The sequence below is a fragment of the Tachysurus vachellii genome, chromosome 5 (assembly GCF_030014155.1).
Source record: "Tachysurus vachellii isolate PV-2020 chromosome 5, HZAU_Pvac_v1, whole genome shotgun sequence".
Classification (NCBI taxonomy): Eukaryota; Metazoa; Chordata; class Actinopteri; order Siluriformes; family Bagridae; genus Tachysurus; species Tachysurus vachellii.
Window position 1 is genome coordinate 8,246,101 of NC_083464.1, and position 19,974 is coordinate 8,266,074.

Below are 19,974 nucleotides of genomic sequence, written 5' to 3' on the forward strand. Positions count from 1 at the left end.
CTGTCTCTCTCTCTCTCTATACCTCTCTCACTCTGTCTTTCTCTCTCTCTCTGTCCCTTATTCTCTCTCTCTCTCTCTTTCTCCCCCCCTCCTCTCTGTTTTTTATTGTGTCCATTACAGTCTGATGCTTTTGATTCGCCTCACCAATATAATATTCAAAGCAACAGGAGGGGTTCAGCATCCCAACTAAAATTGAAAGAACCTCATTTAAACCATAACCAGGCTCTTTACATTCGCATAAAGGGTAAAAAAAAGCGAAAGAAGTCGGTCTCTACCTCACTTACTCTCCCTCTCTCTATCTCTCTCTCTCTCTCTCTCTCTCTCTCTCTATATATATATACCTCTCTCACTCTCTTTCTCTCTCTCTCTGTCCCTTATTCTCTCTCTCTCTCTCTCTCTCTCTCTCTCTCTCTCTCTCTCACTTACACACACACACACACACACACACACATACGCTCCCTCTCTCACACACACTTCTCCTTTGGGTTTGATGGGAATATATTTGGTGCATTCTTTCATGGTCTTGGATGAAGGTTTTTTTGGGAAAGCAACCTCTTCCCAGTGTATTTACTGCTCTGAGATTTATGGAGATTGCTGCAAAGCATAAACCACAAAGGGAAAATAACAAATTAAGTGTTTAAATGTGAGAAAGAAAGAAAAATCTTATTTTCTTTTAGGTATATGTATATAAGCTTGATGCCTAAAAGAAACTAAGCTTTTTCTTTCTTTTTCTCAGACAAACATGCACACAGTAATGAATGCTGAGGTTTGGGCATGTTACCAGGCTATGGGACCATTGATTTGACTTATTATTTCTCTCTCAATGTGAGCACAGAGGGAGGGCTGAAGTAGAGCACAGTACACCAAGTCTGTGCATTCACCCTCTGATGTGAGAACTATCAGCAGGACAACCCATTCTTCACGTTCTTTTTCATTCTGTGTGTGTGTGTGTGTGTGTGTGTGTGTGTGTGTGTGTGATTTTCAGCAACTTTCTCTAGGACTTATTTTCTTGTGAGCAGTGGGTAGGATATCTTTCTATACTGAATGTTAAACCCAGAGTGGTTTTGGTGGGATTTCCCACTCTAGTCTGAGAATTTATGATTATATATATTACATTTACTCTATTCCAGGGCTACTTTCATCTATCTCAGTCATGTACTGTAACTGGGCTAGGGTTCAGGGTTAGGTGCTTTGCTTAAAGGTCCAGCAGTGACCGCTGGTCCAATCAGACGTCCTACATCTTAACCACCGAGATACCATTTCCCCTTAGTTAGTGATGCATTCGCCTGCTCAGTGTATTGTCAGTAAATAACAAAGAAATGAAATATTCAGAAAAAAAATACAGACTAACCAGTTATACATCTGTTAAACCTGTCACTCTTCCAGTTGTGATGTCATAGCCTCCCTCTCGCAGTGTTTGAAAGTGCCCTCTTACTACTTTTACAATTTATTACTATTTAGACTGTGTTATACAGAGCATATATATAGGGGCAGCAGGAAAGGCGACCCCACCAGACTGACGTCAGAGAACACATTCTTTCGATACAGATCGTTAGGAAGTATCTAGCGACCCGAAACCATTAAAAAGGAATTAAAGGCATTTTTTCCTGATTAAAAAGACCACTTCAGTTAGGCGCGATACTTGATTTACAGGTTATACGTCTACGTTTGCATTCTTAACTGTTCTTCCTAAACATGTCGAAGTCTCAAAGTTTATTTGTAAATAAAAAAACAAACCAAATGATAGCTTCGGCAATATCGGCAATATAACGTGTCACGGTATGTCTGTGGTTCGCAACACTGTACTGTATGTACATCGACAGCTAACAGGATAGGCTGATGGTGGAAGGAGCTTCCCAGTGGTTGTGTGTCACTAGTTTTACACCAGGGTGCCTCTTTTTACAGTGTTGGACAGGTGTGTGTTTATATAAACCTTTCTATATTTTGATTAGACAAAAAAGTTACATTAATTATCACGTAAAAGTGTGAAAAAACTGAGTTGCCTGTTAGCTTCACCTGGTCATTGCTCATTGTTTATAATCTATTCCACAGTAATCTGAATTGACAGCATGGAGCTCTCTCTCTCTCTCTCTCTCACTCACACTCACACTCACACACACAAACACTCACACACACACACACTCCATCCAGAAGCCCAGGTGTTAGAGCTCTGGCTCCAAATGTTGGGTGTGTTACTAATTTAGTGCTTTGCTGCAATTGCCAATTTAATTATGGCTACCCGGCTCAGTCTTTCTCCCTCCCTCTATTCTGTTTCTCATCTGTTTTTTAGGGTGGGTGTGTGTGTGTGTTTGCATGATTAAAACGTCTGGGTTGTTTGTGATGGGTTTATGAAGCCGACCCCAGGAGGAGAGATGAGCACATTAGCAGCAGCAATATCTGGAATCAGCGCCGCGATTGCACCAGTGACGCCCCTCGAACTCGCTCGCCCCACTGCACAATCACAGCTATTCAAACTCATCAGGGCCCAGATATCCTGTGATTGTTCTCCCTCTTCTCCCCATGCACACGGCTGATTATTAAAAAACATGCAGATGAGGTCAAGCAACTAATAATCGAATTGGAGATGAGATGTAAATTGCAGTAATGAATGTAATTTGCTTGTAATTACGAGGAGTCGAGGCACGCTTTGACTTGCCTCACATGCAAGTCTTGTCTTGGGAAGAGGAGAACCAGAAAACTTTTACTATGTTACAGTATTTTTCATCTGGTATTGCATCTTAATGAGAGTTAACCCAGGTCTGATTGCAATTCTGAAAACAGAAAATCCTTCGTTCCTCTTGGGTAATGGTTCATGGAAGCATGTGTAGCTTTGACTCAGAAAAAACTTCCTTTACTTTGGGATGTTTTCCTAGTTTGTAACAGATATTACTCATACCACATTCTGGCAGTTTTGACATTCGGGATGTTCATATCACCATAGCAATCACTAAATTGTAGATTTTTTAATAGCTGCTGGTCTAGCATGGTTATTTTTTCCTCACTTGTTTTCAAAAATAAACTCTTTGCTCATCATATTTCAGCATCACTGGACAGTTGACTCCTAAAGATTCGTTACCCATTTTATACTGTAGGCCACATCCAATTCGAGCTCAAGAGGTGCAATTTGCCATAAATTAATGGAACTTTGACTTCCAGGTCCACATTTATTCCATTAACTTCTTGGAACTTGGATTTCCAGGTCCACATTTTTTTGATGCCAACTTTTAAGTATCTTCCTGGTATGCAAATTTATTGGAAAAAAAAATCCATCTTATGAGTCAACTGGAAAGCCAATAATCTAAAATTACACTTTCACATTCTTTGGATACAGATCGTTACGAATTACCTAGCAACCCAAAAGCACTAAATAGGAATTAAAAGCATTTTTTTAAATAAATATAATATATAAGACCACTTCAGCTAGGCACAATACTTGATTTACAGGTTATACATCTACGTTTGCATTCTTACGAGTCAACTGGTAAGCCAATAATCTAAAATTACTTTCCATATTCTGTCGACCGCTTTCATGGACCTCCATGTATTGTGTGTGTGTGTGTGTGTGTGTGTGCACTAGACATGTGTTGAGTTCTACAGGTTTCAAGTGGCCTTAAGGGAATCAGAGGTGCTCATTAGAGAGAAGAGTGCAGCTCTGAGGAACCCTTCCCTCAGGCACTCTGGCTTCTCTGCTCCCGTACTAATGCCTTCCCTTGGCTCTCTTTACACTACCTATGTTCATCTTGCTCTACGTGGCAGGCATACATAGCTTCCCAACATGCCTTGCCCACTCTTGTCAGTTTTTAGCCATCGAACCTGAAGCTTTACTGTATATCAAAATGTATTCATTTGGTTCAAGCATTTATACAAAGCAACTTAGACTTGGCTCGTGACGATAGGCTCTGATAGACAAGCCAAGTAACCAGACTTTCACCACATCACAACTGGTTAACAGCCTGAAAGTGTTCCATTGTTGGTGTTAATGTCCCTGCTGGTATGGATTTGATCTCTCTGTGGTTTTGTAGTTAGTCCAGCATTTGGCCATCACAGTACCAGCAGGGGGCCACATCCCTACAGGGAGTATGACTAGAGGGGGAGCCTGGGGGCGTCATGCTGGTCACACACAGGCTACTCAACCATTATGGGATTGCCTGCTGGGAAAATTGTGGACACCTATAGATCAGCCACCATTCGGCCAATCAGTTTGCTTTGTGGCTCGCTGCTAGGACGTCTGTCTCTCACCCTGTGTCCGTCCCTCTTGAATCGGGGCCTCGTAGAAGACAATAAAAGGATATGGAATGGACTCACGGGAGCCACATAATTTCAGTGCAGGCATCGATCCACCTGGTGCAGATTAGGAAAAAACACTAAAGTGCAGGTGGTCAAGATTATGTGAGTTACTTCACTTGGATAAATTTTTAAAAACTTTTGTAGTGGTTGTTGGTGAGCTTGAGATTCTTTTCTGATCAGTTCTGGTGTGCAGCCTCACTTTCTTACCTTCATCTTTTCCTTTAGTCCTGCATTTTTGAGAGCTGAGCTTCTCCAATACCTTCAGCAAATATAATGTCAAGAATCATATCTCTGGGTAAGCATGACTAAGGCTGGACTATTTTAATTTGGCTGCACTCAGAGGATTGAGAGTTTCTCTCTTGGCTTGTCTTTATTGACAGCTCTTTCCCCAGCTTAAATGAAAACGTGGTCTCATAAATGCAGGTTCAAACTTTGGCACTCTGCTATGGGCCTCAGCCTTATCTGACATTGAAGGGTCTTTGCACTTTGGAGTGAGTTAGAGTCAGAGTTTATTAGGTATGGCATCTCTTAATCATCCAGGCTTCTCTTCCATTAGAAGCTCAGCATGAATGAGCACACATGGAGACAGATAAAGATCGAGAGGGACATAAGGAGAGACCCGGAGTTGGGCTTCATTGCATGTGTGGGTTGCAAGCTTATCTAATTCAAACTATCAGTCATAAAACTATAAATCCGGCACAGTTTAATCTAAAGCTTGTTATAGCTAATTGTTGTCACCATCGACACTGTTAAATGGGTAAAGAACCTATTCAGTAATGAAGTGTGAAGCACGCAGATGGATAAAAACGGCTCTCGGTGCTGATGGGTGTGTATTTAATTGATAGAAATGGCCATCTGAGGTGAAGCAAAGTGTGTGTGAAAGAGTTAAGCTTCTCGTTTGCCCTGAAACCAATTCATGCAGTGCCAGAACGGCACCAGACTCCTTCCTGCTCCTTTTCCACACATTTTTAATGTCTCTGTCATAGTTTGTGATTTATTGTGATCACAGGTCATGTATAATTCTCTAGATCACCTGCAGGCTTCTCTAAACCTTCATCGTCCTCACCCTGGCAAGCTGAAATCAATGCACTTCTTTAAAAGATGTGCAAAGACTCAAACTACACTTGCAACAGAGTGCGAGCTGAAACAGTGCTGCAGGCTTGTCGCGCCCTGTCGAGCTCCTCTTCCACGGAGGCATGTGCATGTTAGGATCATTAACAGCATCACCCAGTCTTTGCCATTCAACCGACGCAATGCCTTTCAGGCTCCCTAATTCAAAGCTCTGACTACAAAGCTTTTTTTTTTCTTTTGAGGCTACCGCTTCATGAAGGCAAGATACGATCCATGTCCTCGCCCTGTCAGTCCCTGTGGCCCCGTCACAAATATACCCTCACGATATTTGTTTAAAGCGTTCAGATTAGTAGGCAAAACTTCAGAGTTCGTTAGACTTCTTGCTGACACTCCTGTCACTGCGACCCTTTTTTCTTCATCAAGTCTTGGGTTGTGGAGTTACAGTAGGTCTAATTGGGGCTCAGTCTGTTCGGACCTCTCGTGATGCTCCTGATGACTTTTGTGATTCACTTGCTTTCTTATTCCACTAATGGTTTTTACTGTAGACGCTTATTGACAAGGTAAAGGATCAGGAAGATAACGTCACTTTTTTTGGTCAAAAACTTGTTTTTTTTTTTACAAAATTATAAAAAAATTTACTATCCGAATACTTGTGGAGCTGATTGTATGATAACTAATCTACAAGTAGTTGAGTGGTAAATGACAGAAAACACTTTGGTAAAAATGAAACCACATAGTGTGTAGTACAATGCCACAGTATGCACTGTAGCACAAGTTTCATTGGCCCTCACGTGAATGTTAAAAAAAGCTATGGCTAACCCTGACGCAAAGTTCACCGTGCCCTTTATTCACCCTTGATAACTTGCAACTTGACAAGTTTTTTTGCTGTTGGATTTGCGTTACTTCTTTGTACATGGTGTGTTAAATGTTTTTACAGACAGAGATCAGAGATCCTGTTTATGCCTAAATTTCACACACACTATGCCTAAATTTCACACCTATGTAGAGTTTAGTTCGAATGTGTTTTTCATGGAAATGCCTCTGTAAGACAAAAAAAGAGGCATTTTCATTTAAAAAAAATAAATATATATATACACTTATATATATACACGTGTATGTGTGTATATATATGTGTGTGTGTGTGTGTGTGTGTGTGTGTATATATATATATATATATATATATATATATATATATATATATATATATATATATATATACACACACATATACACGTGTATATATATAAGTGTATATATATATATTTTTTTAAATGAAAATGCCTCTTTTTTATATATATATATATATATATTTTTTTTTTTTTTATCGCCTCGGTGAAAGGGCATGGCATGGTGAGACATGGGAAAGTCTGCTGGAATTTGCTGATAGTAATGTTGATCTAGCTTCTCTTGAGTGCTATTTTGTTCCTGCCTTTGCTATCCCACCCTTTTTCTTACATTACACAGACTGGATATGTCTGGACTCTGTGCCGTAGTCATTATAAATAGCCCAAATCTTTTTTTTTTAGTGTAAAAACACAGCACAAGTAATTAAGCCGAGTGCTGTTTTGGCCCCAAGATCATGTCTTTGATCTTGAGAAAACATTTTCTCTGACATTTTTTTTATGTTGTTTATTTTAGTACTTTGGCACTGTCAGCCTAATTCCCAGTACAAGGTTGTGTCCTATTCAGGACCCAAAGACTTAAAGATTTTTACAGACTTGTGCTTTATGAAGTCTTGAAGTTTTTTTATTACTACAATAATGTAGTAACTCGATTATGATTCATATTTTAGTTGTGTTGATTCAATCCCATATAGAATTATAACCCTGGCACCGGTTTCTGTTGATCTGACTGTTTTCTGAGCTGTTTGTTACGTCTCTCCCCCCTAAAAAGCCCTAAATCTGTTCATAGTACTGTGCGTGCTGCAGAAAAATGGTTGAGTATGATGGTGCCTCTTGAGCTAGCATTAGTCCCCTACTCTCTTCTTAAATTGCTAGCTCCCTGATGTTCCGTGTTGATCCCGGCACGCTGAATCACAACAGAACCAGTAGGGGTTTAATTGTGTCGTGACAACACTCATCACTTTTGATGAGCCCAAATTAGAGAAGCAGAAATTGGTTCCTGATGACATCACAGCTTGGTATCAGAAGCCTGATGACATCACAGCAGGGGTTTCTCGATCCCAATGACATCACCGCAGGGTTTCAGCATCCTCATGACACCTCAGTGGGATTTGACCGTACAGTGTGTGTCACTGTACCCACCTGACCTGGCTGGCCCTTTTCGGCGCAGTGCCTACACTCACCATGAGGCTCTGACTGGTTCTGTTCCGTTCTACTCCTCAGACTCATTCCTCAGAGTTTCAAATGTTTCTTGAAAATATGAACCCAACTCTGTGGATACATATATGACCAGAAAAATCCTAGAGACAAACTTCATTTGAATTGTGGGTAACTGAACCAGCAGGACTTTCTGGATTTCAAAACCCCGCAGTTTCAGTTCATCGTCTACGTCTACACTCTCAGATATAAAGGAATCAGCCTTTAGAGTTCCTTTTCGCACAGGTGGTACAGTCAAATTGACATCTTTTACACTTATAAGGTTTATTTTTTAGATCACTTCAAAATACATTTATTTATTATAGAAAATGGAATACTGACGTGACGTGACATACGGCTAAGTATGGTGACCCATAATCAGAATTCGTTCTCTGCATTTAACCCATCCAAAGTGCACACACACCGTGAACACACACCCGGCAGCCATTTATGCTGCGGATGGGGGGGTCGGTGCCTTGCTCAAGGGCACCTCAGTCGTGGTATTGCCGGCCCGAGACTCCTACCCCCAACCTTAGGGTTAGGAGTCAAACTCTCTAACCATTAGGCCATGACTTCGACCAATATATTTATATATATATATGTATATTTGTATACCTTTGCACATGTATATGTGGCTGCAGAAGACGGATGCGTCTTCATTGTAGTTTATCTATCTCTGCAGTAGCTTAGCTACATTTTTTATTTTTTTTTTAAGAAGCCTTCCCAGGGGGGCACGGTGGCTTAGTGGTTAGCACGTTCGCCTCACACCTCCAGGGTCGTGGTTCGATTCCCGCCTCCACCTTGTGTGTGTGGAGTTTGCATGTTCTCCCTGTGCCTCTGGGGTTTCCTCCGGGTACTCCGGTTTCCTCCCTCAGTCCAAAGACATGCATGGTAGGTTGATTGGCATCTCTGGAAAATTGTCCCTAGTGTGTGATTGCGTGAGTGAATGAGAGTGTGTGTGTGCCCTGTGATGGGTTGGCACTCCGTCCAGGGTGTATCCTGCCTTGATGCCCGATGACGCCTGAGATAGGCACAGGCTCCCCGTGACCCGAGGTAGTTCGGATAAGCGGTAGAAGATGAATGAATGAATGAATGAAGAAGCCTTCCCACGAATACACACGCACGGCGCTGGATGTTGTCTCGGCATGGTGCGGTTCTTGTCCTGCCAAAGTCTTTCTCCTGCTACAGACCCCTCTTTGTGCGCTTCATCGTTGTCTTTGAAGTGGAACCGTTCTTTCTGGTTCGATCCAAGAGGAAAGCTCACCGTGGAACAGATCGGAAAGTTCCACCACCCTGAACGGCAACGTCCGCTCATCAAAGCAAAGACAGACAATCTGAAATAAATATGCTTTTTTTTTTCCCTTCTTCTATTTTGCTTCACTTCACTGGACAGAGTTAACCAGCTGCATCATTTCAAAGCTGTTAAAATCAGTTTTCCCCTCGTTTTTATCGTCGTTCTTGCTTCACATGCCATTTTGTGGGATTCCATCATCACTCTTCTCAGCAAATACTGCTGGGAAAAACCCCGCTATGCTCCCAATATTGAAGGCTTCGTTAAAAGTGTCCTGTTACAGCCGCCGAACAAATGTCGTGAGAGTTTCTTAAAATTGCCATTAGGGGAAGTGATGTATACCTCCGCATAGCAGTTCGAATGATGTCATGAAGCATCTAAATAAGCAGCAGTACAATAGAGAATTAATAGGAAATAGTAACACATCCGTCAGCAGCCGGAAAAAAAATATATACACATAACCAGGTCTTTGTTTGAGTGTAAATACACCATGTGCAGTGTGGGCGAAAAGACTTATGGGCTCAACGTGAATTCAGGAAGCAACAAAAGGGTCAAAAATGTGCTAGCGGTGGGATTGCATACAAACAAACAGTAAATAAATGAATAGTATAGAAATGAGATCTGAAGGCATGTTTATCACTATGTTTTGTCCATAATCTTCTTTCTCTACTTATTTTTTGGAAAACAGATACCCTCGATATAACTTCATGTAACTGACTGAAAGTTCTTAATGCTCAAAGATAAATAATTTGGAATAATTCGCCGTGAGCGCTTTCCTCTGCGTGTTGTAGGACCTTTTCTGTTCACGTCACTCTCCCTTTCAGTGACAAGCTCCAGTGATTCGTGGCCCTGATCCAGACAGCCCACTCTGAAATGCGGTGACATTGCGGATTATGACTGACAGCAGGAACAAGATTTACAGCTTTTATCTTTATTTTGCTTATCCAAGTGAGGTCCTTGTCTGGGGGACGAATAGTTCTGCGGTATTTCCACTGAGCACTGGAGCTATGCAGGGATGTTTGGTTAGCTGATTAGGACTCCTTCAGGGAGTGCAGATATTTAGGGAGTATTTTCAGCTCAGCTGGCCTGCTCTCGATGTTGGGGTGGCATTCCTGAGTGTCGCGTTAATTATCCTCCCCTGTGTAACACCACTTTTCGTCCCCACCATATGGGAAATCTCGGCCCAGATGAGGCAGGTTTTTATTTATTTATTTATTTTTATTTTAGAGAGCGTTCAAGTTTTCCCCCCTAACTCTCGTCACTAGAGGACAGGGCCTCTAGGTACTTCACACTCCTGTTCAGTTTCTATTCACGGTGCCTTGATGCTATTATTTATGCATCTGTATTCATTAGCGAGCATTATGACTTAGAATAATATTACCAGTTTACTACCTTTAAACATTTTGTAACCCACTCTCTCTCACTCATCTTCTACCGCTTATCCGAACTACCTCGGGTCACGGGGAGCCTGTGCCTATCTCAGGCGTCATCGGGCATCAAGGCAGGATACACCCTGGACGGAGTGCCAACCCTTCGCAGGGCACACACACACACACTCTCATTCACTCACACAATCACACACTACGGACAATTATCCAGAGATGCCAATCAACCTACCATACATGTCTTTGGACCGGGGGAGAAAACCGGAGTACCCGGAGGAAACCCCCGAGGCACGGGGAGAACATGCAAACTCCACATACACAAGGCAGAGGCGGGAATCGAACCCCCAACCCTGGAGGTGTGAGGCGAACGTGCTAACTACTAAGCCACCGTGCCCCCCCATTTTGTAACCTTTAAACAAAAATAAACGCTATTAATGAACGAAAATAAGACCGCCGAAAATAAGGATGTGATTGACGGCATTAAGCCGTATAGTTTTGATCCCCAGTAAGATAAAAGCAAATGCAATGTTTTAATTTCATATATTTTGCAATCTCTGTGCAATATATAAGCAAACTTAGTGTAAAACTAAACTTAAAATTCTATAATAATTAAAAATCCTTGACACGATGACGTGTATCAATGCATATGTGTTTTTTTTTTTAGTATTATAATTCTCCAGCAAATTTTGAACTTTTCATTTTGAACTAGTTCATTTTCATATGAACTACACTGCAAATACCAAATGAATGAATTCTATTACATTATTCATTCCCAGCAATAAGATAAGAACCTTGCAGGTCCTGAGAATTGACATGATGTGTACACGTTATACAGAGTCCTGTATCGTATTTGGTTTTCCTCTTCAGAAATTTTATTGACCTTTTTTTTTTTTTCTTAGTTAGCCTAAAAATGTAAATGTCTATCATGATGCTTTCTGAATAACAATGACTTATACAAGTGCGCTTTTTCTAACCCTCCTGCTCTCTTTATCTTCTCAGTTTGAGTTTGTGTCTCTCACTTTGTCCTTCCATTAATGTCTGTATTTTGTTAAATCAAGCTCCGTTCTTGTACGCCGTGGTTCCAGCAGACACACGATTGATCCTCCCGGTTCCCCTGCTAATCTCAGCCTTATGGCTGTTTGAAGACTGCATTTGTTCATTAAAACAGCCTGCATTTTCTTTCTGCTCTTATCTCAAGTCCTTGGCTTCATTACATCGTACTTGTTCATAAAATTGTATTTTGAAATATGAAGCTTGAAGTGGTTAGTTTTCTCGGTGCAGTGTGATAAGACGACGACGGAAACACGATACTTCTGTCCTAAATGGTGCGCCCTGTCTCTTTGCCTGAAACGGGAAGCTTCCCTCAACTCAGTAAGACTCGTATGGAGAAGTCCATACATGGTTGGACACATTGTTGTGTGCTCTTTTTTTTACCCCTATTTTTCTCTCTCATACCCCCCTCTGCAACCTTCACGAACTTACCTACATGGTGTCTCACTATCTCTGTCTATCTGTCCAATGTCTATTTTTATTCCACTCTTCCCTGTTCCTGTTCTGCTCTCCCCAGCCTCTCCTGTCCTCCCTTCTCTGTGCCGTGTCCCACCATCACCAGGAATCTCTCATGCAGATCCTCTTCCATGCTTTAAGAGCCTCCCTGAGCTGCTTAGCTTTGACACTCCTTTCTGCAGGTCACAGGTCTCTGTTTACACGCAGCGATAAAGTCCCCCACTAGTGCTATATTTAGAGCTTCTCTCCCACAAAGCTCTTCACTCCCACGTCCAGTTAATGCCAAACCCGTAATGTCTGTTGGACGCTCAGCAAATTCCCAGTAATGAACAGTTTCCCTAACTTTTTATTTTCTTTCTCTTCTCTCAAGCCAAATGCAAATGCAGGCTGGACTTTGCTTTTAAAGAGATGCCATGGCTTTACCTCTAGGGACATCAATATAAACACAGCATTGACACTTGGCTCTTAAATAAATGTCCCATCAAAGACACGATCTCATATTTTATTTATTCAAATGGAACGAAACAATTTTCTGTATTTCCAGGTTCGGGGAGGAAAAAAAAAGTTATATTTTTCCGTTAGGATACCAAGGTCATGTTCTGATATCATAATGATTCCATAAAACTGAGCCCAATTTATTCACTCACCATATTTGCATAAAGAAAGGAGAGACAGTGAAGGAAGCGAGTGATGGAGTGAAATGGAATTAGTGCGCTGGCCTCCGTGCTGCTCATCACTTTCTTTTTTTCTCGCTTGTCCTCTGGCCGAACCTGATCTGTATTCTGCCGTATGACGGGCCGCTGCTGGCATCCAGTCAGGGACACTTTCCTCTGGCAACTAACTGGCCACAAGGACAAAATGGACACTCGGCCAATTTAAATGACTGAAGCACGCAATATAAGGTATTAAAACAACCTGTGTTTGAATAGACAGATTCAAGCAGGGTGGAACTAGCGTTGCCCAGCCAGGTGGATAGTTTTATCCAAACGACATTCAGAGTTCATTTATGGACCTGAGATTATTAGTGAACGTGGATAAAACGGATTCCGAACCCGGCAACACGTACGAGGGCTTATTGCGGCAGCCGTCACTCGGACGTTTCGGACTGCGAAACGTTCTCTTAATCTTCTTCTTTTGCTGTTGCTGAATTCATTGGGAAAGTATTCTACTTCAAAGCACCTTTCATATGGAAAGAGTTTGAGAAATCCGCTGTACTCGCACTGCTAAATGACTTCAACACTCCGCTGACGACAGACGGAGCAGCTTGCACGTGTGAAATCATGTGCTTATAATGTGAAGAGCACAGACATACCAGGGTCAGAACTTGTTGGTTAACTGTTAAATAGACATAAATAGCACAGGTTATGAAAGAGAATGCAGAAGTTGTAAATCTTATTACGTCTAGAGTATTTAATGTGTTTCTGGTAGCAGTTTCCTTTATCAGTTCACACGTACATGAAGGAGATATATAACATATATTACATAACGCAAAGTAATGAAATTAGGTAGATGTTTGTTTTTCTCCCTGTGTATCCTTTCAAGGCATTTGCACACTTTGTGTTAATTATAGATGAATCCCCTGTTGGAATATATCTCTCTCTCTCTCTCTCTCTCTCTCTCTCATAGACACACACAGCCTGAGGCAGTAGATTAGTGATGTAAATATGAGCTTTGTGAGTGGTGCTTCTGTGAGTTGAACCTGGTCTCTGGTGCACGGGGGTGGCAGACTCCTTAAGCGCTCACGCTGGGGCTGAAATTGCCCTTCCATCTCGTTAGGGGCTCTGGATGTCCCTCAACACACCTGAGATTGATGGCTGAGGAGCTTTAAGTGGTCGTCCGGGTTATTAAAGGCAAGGGAAGCCAATTTTTGTGTGGCGCAGAGCTAATCCGATCACACATTAGGAGTATATATTGGAAAAGGAAAGAGGAGGATCAGGGTTGGGGTTTGTATGTGGGTCAGACTATACTCGCATCCAGGCGAATATTTAGCATAATGGAGTCTCCGACTCAGACCCTCGTGTCTGCACAAAAGCCCTTGTGTCCATGCCGGACACATTTCACAAGGCAGCAGTAAAATCTCATTGCGGCTGTTTTTTGGATGACGTTGCAGAGATATTTTTTACTAGCAATGGCCAAATGACATGAGAATAAGCACCATGACTTTGTGGGAAAACCCCAGTTTTATCAGTTATTCCGAGAATTGAAAATGGGTCCAGACAAATCTACACTGTGAACTTATAAGAACGCACATGATGTTCAGCAGCACTTCCAATGCAGCATGTTCGAGGCGATCGTATACGGATTGATCCGTTTAGAGACTTTGATCCTGTTTAAAAATGAAATTCTAGACAAACGAATGAACACAAGCTGCTCCCGAACCTGTTTAAGGGATCGTTCAAAGGCATCTGTGAGTCGATTTGCACCATAAATTTAATATTTTTGCTCACTTAAGGCCTGCCGAGATGAAAAGAGAAAGATGAAAAGGAGGATGAGGAAGAGGGAATGTCTTCTTTTGCATTTCGTTCAGTCTTGATCTGTAACCGGCTCCGGCACATCTGCTGAAGATTTGAACGTTTCCTGTGTCTCTGCTGGACTTCCCAGCCAGATTTGCTTCATTACAGAGGCTGCTTTTGACTAGCATTGCTTTAAACTGAGGGAAAAAAAAAATCTCTTTCTAGGATTTGGAGGCATTTTGCAGATACGACTGTTCAAACCGGCCGTCTCCTCTCGTTAACGTTTGCCGAAATGTTATTTTCCCCCATTTTTGACACCAACTTAAAACTATTATCTACAATTTCACATAAAGTTCATGCCAGACCACGTTATTATGTGTCTGGAATTAGGGTTTTGTAATGGCATTTACCAAGGTCAGTGTGTGTAATTGAAATTTGATCTTTTTTTTTTTTTCTTTTTTCCTTTTCTCTTTAATTCGTACCTTTTGTGTTTGTCTGGGCAGTTTTACATTGACCTCTCAGCCTAATTCCTTACTTTAATCTAACACATGGGAGGCAGTTAAGCAGGTCTTGCTGTCTCAGAACTGGACATGAGCTGACCGCAGGCAGACATTGGAAAGCGTATTTAAAAATCATTACTGAGTTCTGAAAGTAATTCAAGGCTAATTTTATACTCACACTGCCACGGCTCCTCGGGCGTCATGATTTTAGGCAGATCCCAAGGCTACGCCATGCTGCTTCTTCAATACGTGTTCAGAAGTGATGTTATATAACTCGGGATGGTAGCATATGGGGTCTTGAATCAGACAAAAAACAACCACCATATGTTAAGCGCTGAAAGATGGCTGGTGGTTGTTGCAGTGTTCGTCTGGTGAGTAGAAGTACCAGAAGCAGTCACAAACAGGATCCATGTCATTTCTGAAGGCCTGCATTTCTGCTCCTAAAGACAACCCATTTTTGGCTGCTGATACTAAAAGGCTACTCTTTGTTATGTAATCCTAACCATAACCCCCAGTCTCGGTCTAGCTGCGTTCACAGACCGTACATTTGTCCTGCTCGGAACTGATGTATGAGTAAGAATAGCCTATTTTTCACTGTATAGCCAAATTGTTCTGATCAAGGAGGAAAAGCGTTCAGACGGAATGTCCGTATGAACACGGTTAAGCCTGTAATGCTTTCAAATTGCTTTCACCACTATTTTTTGTAAGGCTTGGTTAGCTAACGATACTGACACGACACAGCCGGCGGGAGAGTCGACACAGGTGTTCACAGGCTGACAGGAAAGTTAGCAAATATTATTAGACCATACGGTGTTCTCAAGTAAATCATTTGATATTCTGCAAATGTCGATCACTTTATAAATAGATGGGGATGCATGTAGTATCTGATTCAGTTTGTTGCAAATTTGTGGTCATTTTGTTAACATTGAGTCAGTTGCACAACGTTGCAGACTCTCTGTTTCGATATCAAAATCAATTCTGATATTAAATTGAAAATAATTATCACCCCCAGAATAGCCTTTGGTTACGTGTGCTCTCTGCACTTGATATTTATGACTAAAGGTTTATGACTCAGGTAATTAAAAACGTTCCGTCTCATCGCTGCTGGCCATCACAGACATGCAGTAAGCAATTTCCTCTGTAAAAAAGATGGCTTTGTGTGAAAAAGAGCACATCAGTCCAGTTGCCTGGCTGGACTTCTTTTACCTGACCTATAGTTCAAGTCCATTACACCGTATCACTTCAGAGACATGTCTATCTATCTTTATTTCTATCCACTGTTTCCATCCTAGTCCGGGTCTCTCTCTATGGGGTAACAGGCTAAAGCTTGGCTCAAAGATCATCATTGTCGAGGCTCTTTTCTTTAAGCTGTAAGGGCCCAGGCTTTGTGTCTGACATGAATATACTGCTGTTTTGCCATCCCGCTCGACTGCGGCACCGAAACGTGTTATCTGCAGGAAACAAAACAGCCGAGCTGAAGAGCTGTAGGTGGAATCAGCACGGGCGTGTAGGACACGTGGTCCTCTTCTAACCTGAATGGGATTCCTATTGTGCAGTGAGACAGCTAGATATAAGGAGAAAGAATGAGATATTAATCCTCTCTGTGTCTCTTTCTGTGTTTTTCTCTGTCTCAGACATGCATCTGCAAGTGAGGCGCAGTAGCGATCCGGCTCTTGTGGTTTTGCCAGAGACTCCACTCCAGCCAGAGGAGCCTTCCAGGAAGAACCCGACACGCTGGTCCACAACGGCTGGCTTCCTCAAATCCAACATCACCAGTGGTACCAACAGCTTGGAGCGCAAGGTAAGACCCCACAAAAAAAAAAAAAAAAGACAAGGAGGCAAAACCTCCTTTATAATGAACCATACTGTACGTTGCTTGATGTTCAAGTTTCATTAGAAAAAAATAGGCAAGAGGTAAGTAAGAGGTATCAGGGCTGATGTTTTTATAAAGCTCTGTGTAAATGTTTAGGCTATGCAGGCTATCCAAAACCCGACTATAAATTCCCATCTAGTTTACACAAGTTTGAGTAACCCCTGGTTTTTCCCAGCTTATAAAGTTTCCAAGTTGAACACGATCCGAACCCTGAGGTTTTCATCCCTTTTACCTGGACTATCCGTGTATCATTACATCAAGTATCATGTGCTGTTCTATAATTATCTTTTCTGTTTAAGGATTTAATAATATTTTCTTGACTCTTTTTCCCCTTCAACCAGACAGTCGGGTGTCCATTCAGATGAATTCACTTAAAAAGATCATGTTCTTTAAAGTATAGTTCGACTCAAAGCAACACAAGATGATCACCAAAGATTTTTTTTCCACATAGAATAGTTTTATGCCCTTGCCTGTAGACTTTATATGTTTGTACTGTATACTGTATTCTGGCTTTCACTTTACTCTGAACATCTGCAGCCTTACTCATCTATTCCTCATGACAAACCCTGCCTTGCGTCGGTCCGAAGTCGTGCGGTTCGTCTTATAGCGAATTCCTTTATCTACAGCAATTCTCAGCGCTATACAGAACGGAGAGCGCTCCTTTGTAGTGCTAACGTTTGCTTTGTTGTGTGGCTCACTTTTGGAGGTCAGTGCCTTTGGCTCCTAATGAATCATAGAGATGCTCCTTCACTTTCTTCTCCCCCGACCCCTCCTCCTCCCCCCCATTGCAACGAGTGAAGAAGAGGCCAATTATTCTCTCAAAATGGCCCTCCTTTCTCAGCAATGACAACTCTTCAGTGCCTTAGAAATGGTAATATAGCGAATGAAAGGGTGGAAGCGAAGGCGGAGGGGAGGACGCCGTACTCGGAATGTGACACGGCAGCTTGCGATGAGATTAGCGCGTCTCGCTGTTTTTGCTCGTAATCCTATTTAAAAGCACTCCGCTTGTCTGGGTTCACTGTAATCCAGCACCGTGCTATCATTTGACTAAGACTGAAGAATTAAGGTGTTTTTACCCTGTTTTTTTTTTTCACTTTCCACTAGAAGATTGTTTGTGTTGTTGGAAGGTCTGTTTGTGGTCGATAATGCCAGACTGTATATATAAAACACTATCCTGTAGTGTTTTGATGAAAATAATGTGAGATTGTGTAACAACGTGAAATAGGAACTTGGATTCAATTTGCTCTGATTTAATATGCTCCTGATGTCTTTATGATTGAATCGGTATAGTCTACTATATCTTTATGGCTCTTTGGGATTTCCTGGATATATACACCGTCCACATATTTAGCATGAAAATCCAGATGTGCTCTATTTAAAGAGGTATCCGTGTTCTTTTCTGGCTCCGTTCTTGCCGGCTGACTGGCCTTCAACGCATAATGCCATCACTCTTTTGTTATACTAATCAGTGCAAGTAAGGTCCATGATTTCCTGGATGGTCTTCAGTTCTCTTTCAACAGACTACAATGGAGCATGGACGCATTCTCGCAGATCTGCCCGCACGTGTATGTATAGGACACGTATCTGGAGGGTGTCTTGATTGATAAGACGAGACTCACAGCCTCTCACAGGAGATGAGAAGTTCTCTTTTTCTTTTTTTTTTCTTCTTTTTTTTTTTCTCCCCATCTCTGTTTGAGTTCAAGTAGCAGAGACCGAGGTTAGCAGATCCACCCTTTTTCCCCCACTGATTTATATTCTTCATGCCTGTGTATTCATGTCATTTACTGTGTCTTATAAATTAATAAGCAGGCTTCTTTTATGAGCCGAAGCTCTGAGAAGGCCTGGGATGATGATCAGCGGCCATGGTGACCCATTCCTTTACATTCCCGTCTGCTTTTCATTACCATGTGCCCCGGTTAACCATATGGATCGCTTTTCCTCCGCTTTGTGCAGAACCCCTCATGTGGATCATCTGATTCTATAACCGGAGACATTTTTGTTTTTAATGTGCCGACTTCTGTAGCCACGAGCCGCTGTGCTTGGCAGGCTTTCTAGGCCGAGGCCCCCGACGTGTGAAACTAACCTGCATTAGGTCCGTTAGCTCCGTACAACCAAAAAGTGGAGATTCAATTCAAGTGCCTGCGCTTTAGGGCATTTGATTTCACCTCCAGATGAAATAACACTATAGGCACGGTGTGAATTAGCAGCGTGTAATGGAGATAATTAGCGATTGAAGGAATGAGTGCATGTCGGAGACCTGGCTGGAATGAACGTGTCTTTGTAGGGCTCGGGTCCAAAAACTTCCTTGGCCCGCCAATCATAATATTGCTAATAACAGCTCAGCGTGGCGAGTCTGTCATATCCACGGGTGGCATTACTGTATTCTGTATTTATGAGTTTATGTCAAACACAGATAATTTCAGCTCAGCAGTGGAAATTTCAAATATCTTGGACCAGTTCATTAAAACAAGGCTCTATGCCGAGTGAATGGAGTGTTATTTAGAGATATGTGAGTGGATTCACTGTAGACAACGTTTCCTTATTTTGTGTAATGTGTGTGTGTTTCTCCAGGTTAAGGGACCAGCTGGGTACCGCAGTCTTCCTCGTGACACAGCAGCATGGGCCAACCAGTTCCACCGAGAAGGTGCACGCTCATCCCTCAGTGCCAACCATCCCATGGTGGACCGCTGGCTTGAGCGCCAAGAGCAGGTACTGGTAACTCGTCACCAATCAGAGCTCTTTAGGCTTACTCCCACAATGCACCTCTGTGTCTGGAGTGCCATTTTGTCACTTGGCTCTATAACATCTCCACTGATGAGTGTTTGTAACTCCAATTACATCCCAGCAACTCAGAAGGACACTTCTAGAAGTTTAGATGAGATACCTAGAACAAAATAACACAGAACAACAGAAATAACGAGACAAAGACCCCTGAAGTACAGCGGACAATTTCTCTGACCTTGTACGAGAGCACCGCACTCTGTATAGTCTAGCGTCGTTCAACCCATCTAATGGGTGTCTCTCTGGCTCTTGCTCTCAGCCCCGTCAGTCCTTCAGCAGAGGCGTCTCGAGGTGCGTGGGCGGCGTTTAAAACCCATAAAGGAGCGGAATGAAAAAGGAGAGGTGCGAAAAAGGAGATTGAGTCGTTGGAAGCACGAAGCACGCTGGAGGGAATTCACTTATTAATTTTCACAATCGATTTTCTCGAGCTGCCAGGATCCATTTCACCCTCTTGTTCCCCTGCTCTTGTTTCCATGCTCTCACCTGCATGCATTGGCTGCACGCATTCG

At 42.2% G+C, this 19,974-nt stretch overlaps 1 protein-coding gene across 3 annotated transcripts in view; it reads left to right on the forward strand.

The window, feature by feature from the left end:
• pard3aa (par-3 family cell polarity regulator alpha, a) overlaps positions 1-19,974 on the forward strand; it is a 403,329-nt gene that overhangs the window by 138,981 nt on the left and 244,374 nt on the right. For all 3 annotated transcript variants that reach the window (XM_060869627.1, XM_060869625.1, XM_060869626.1), the window contains exons 4-5: positions 16,446-16,612; positions 19,256-19,393. In XM_060869627.1, the coding sequence (XP_060725610.1) occupies positions 16,446-16,612; positions 19,256-19,393 (305 nt within the window). The remainder of the gene's footprint in view (positions 1-16,445; positions 16,613-19,255; positions 19,394-19,974) is intronic.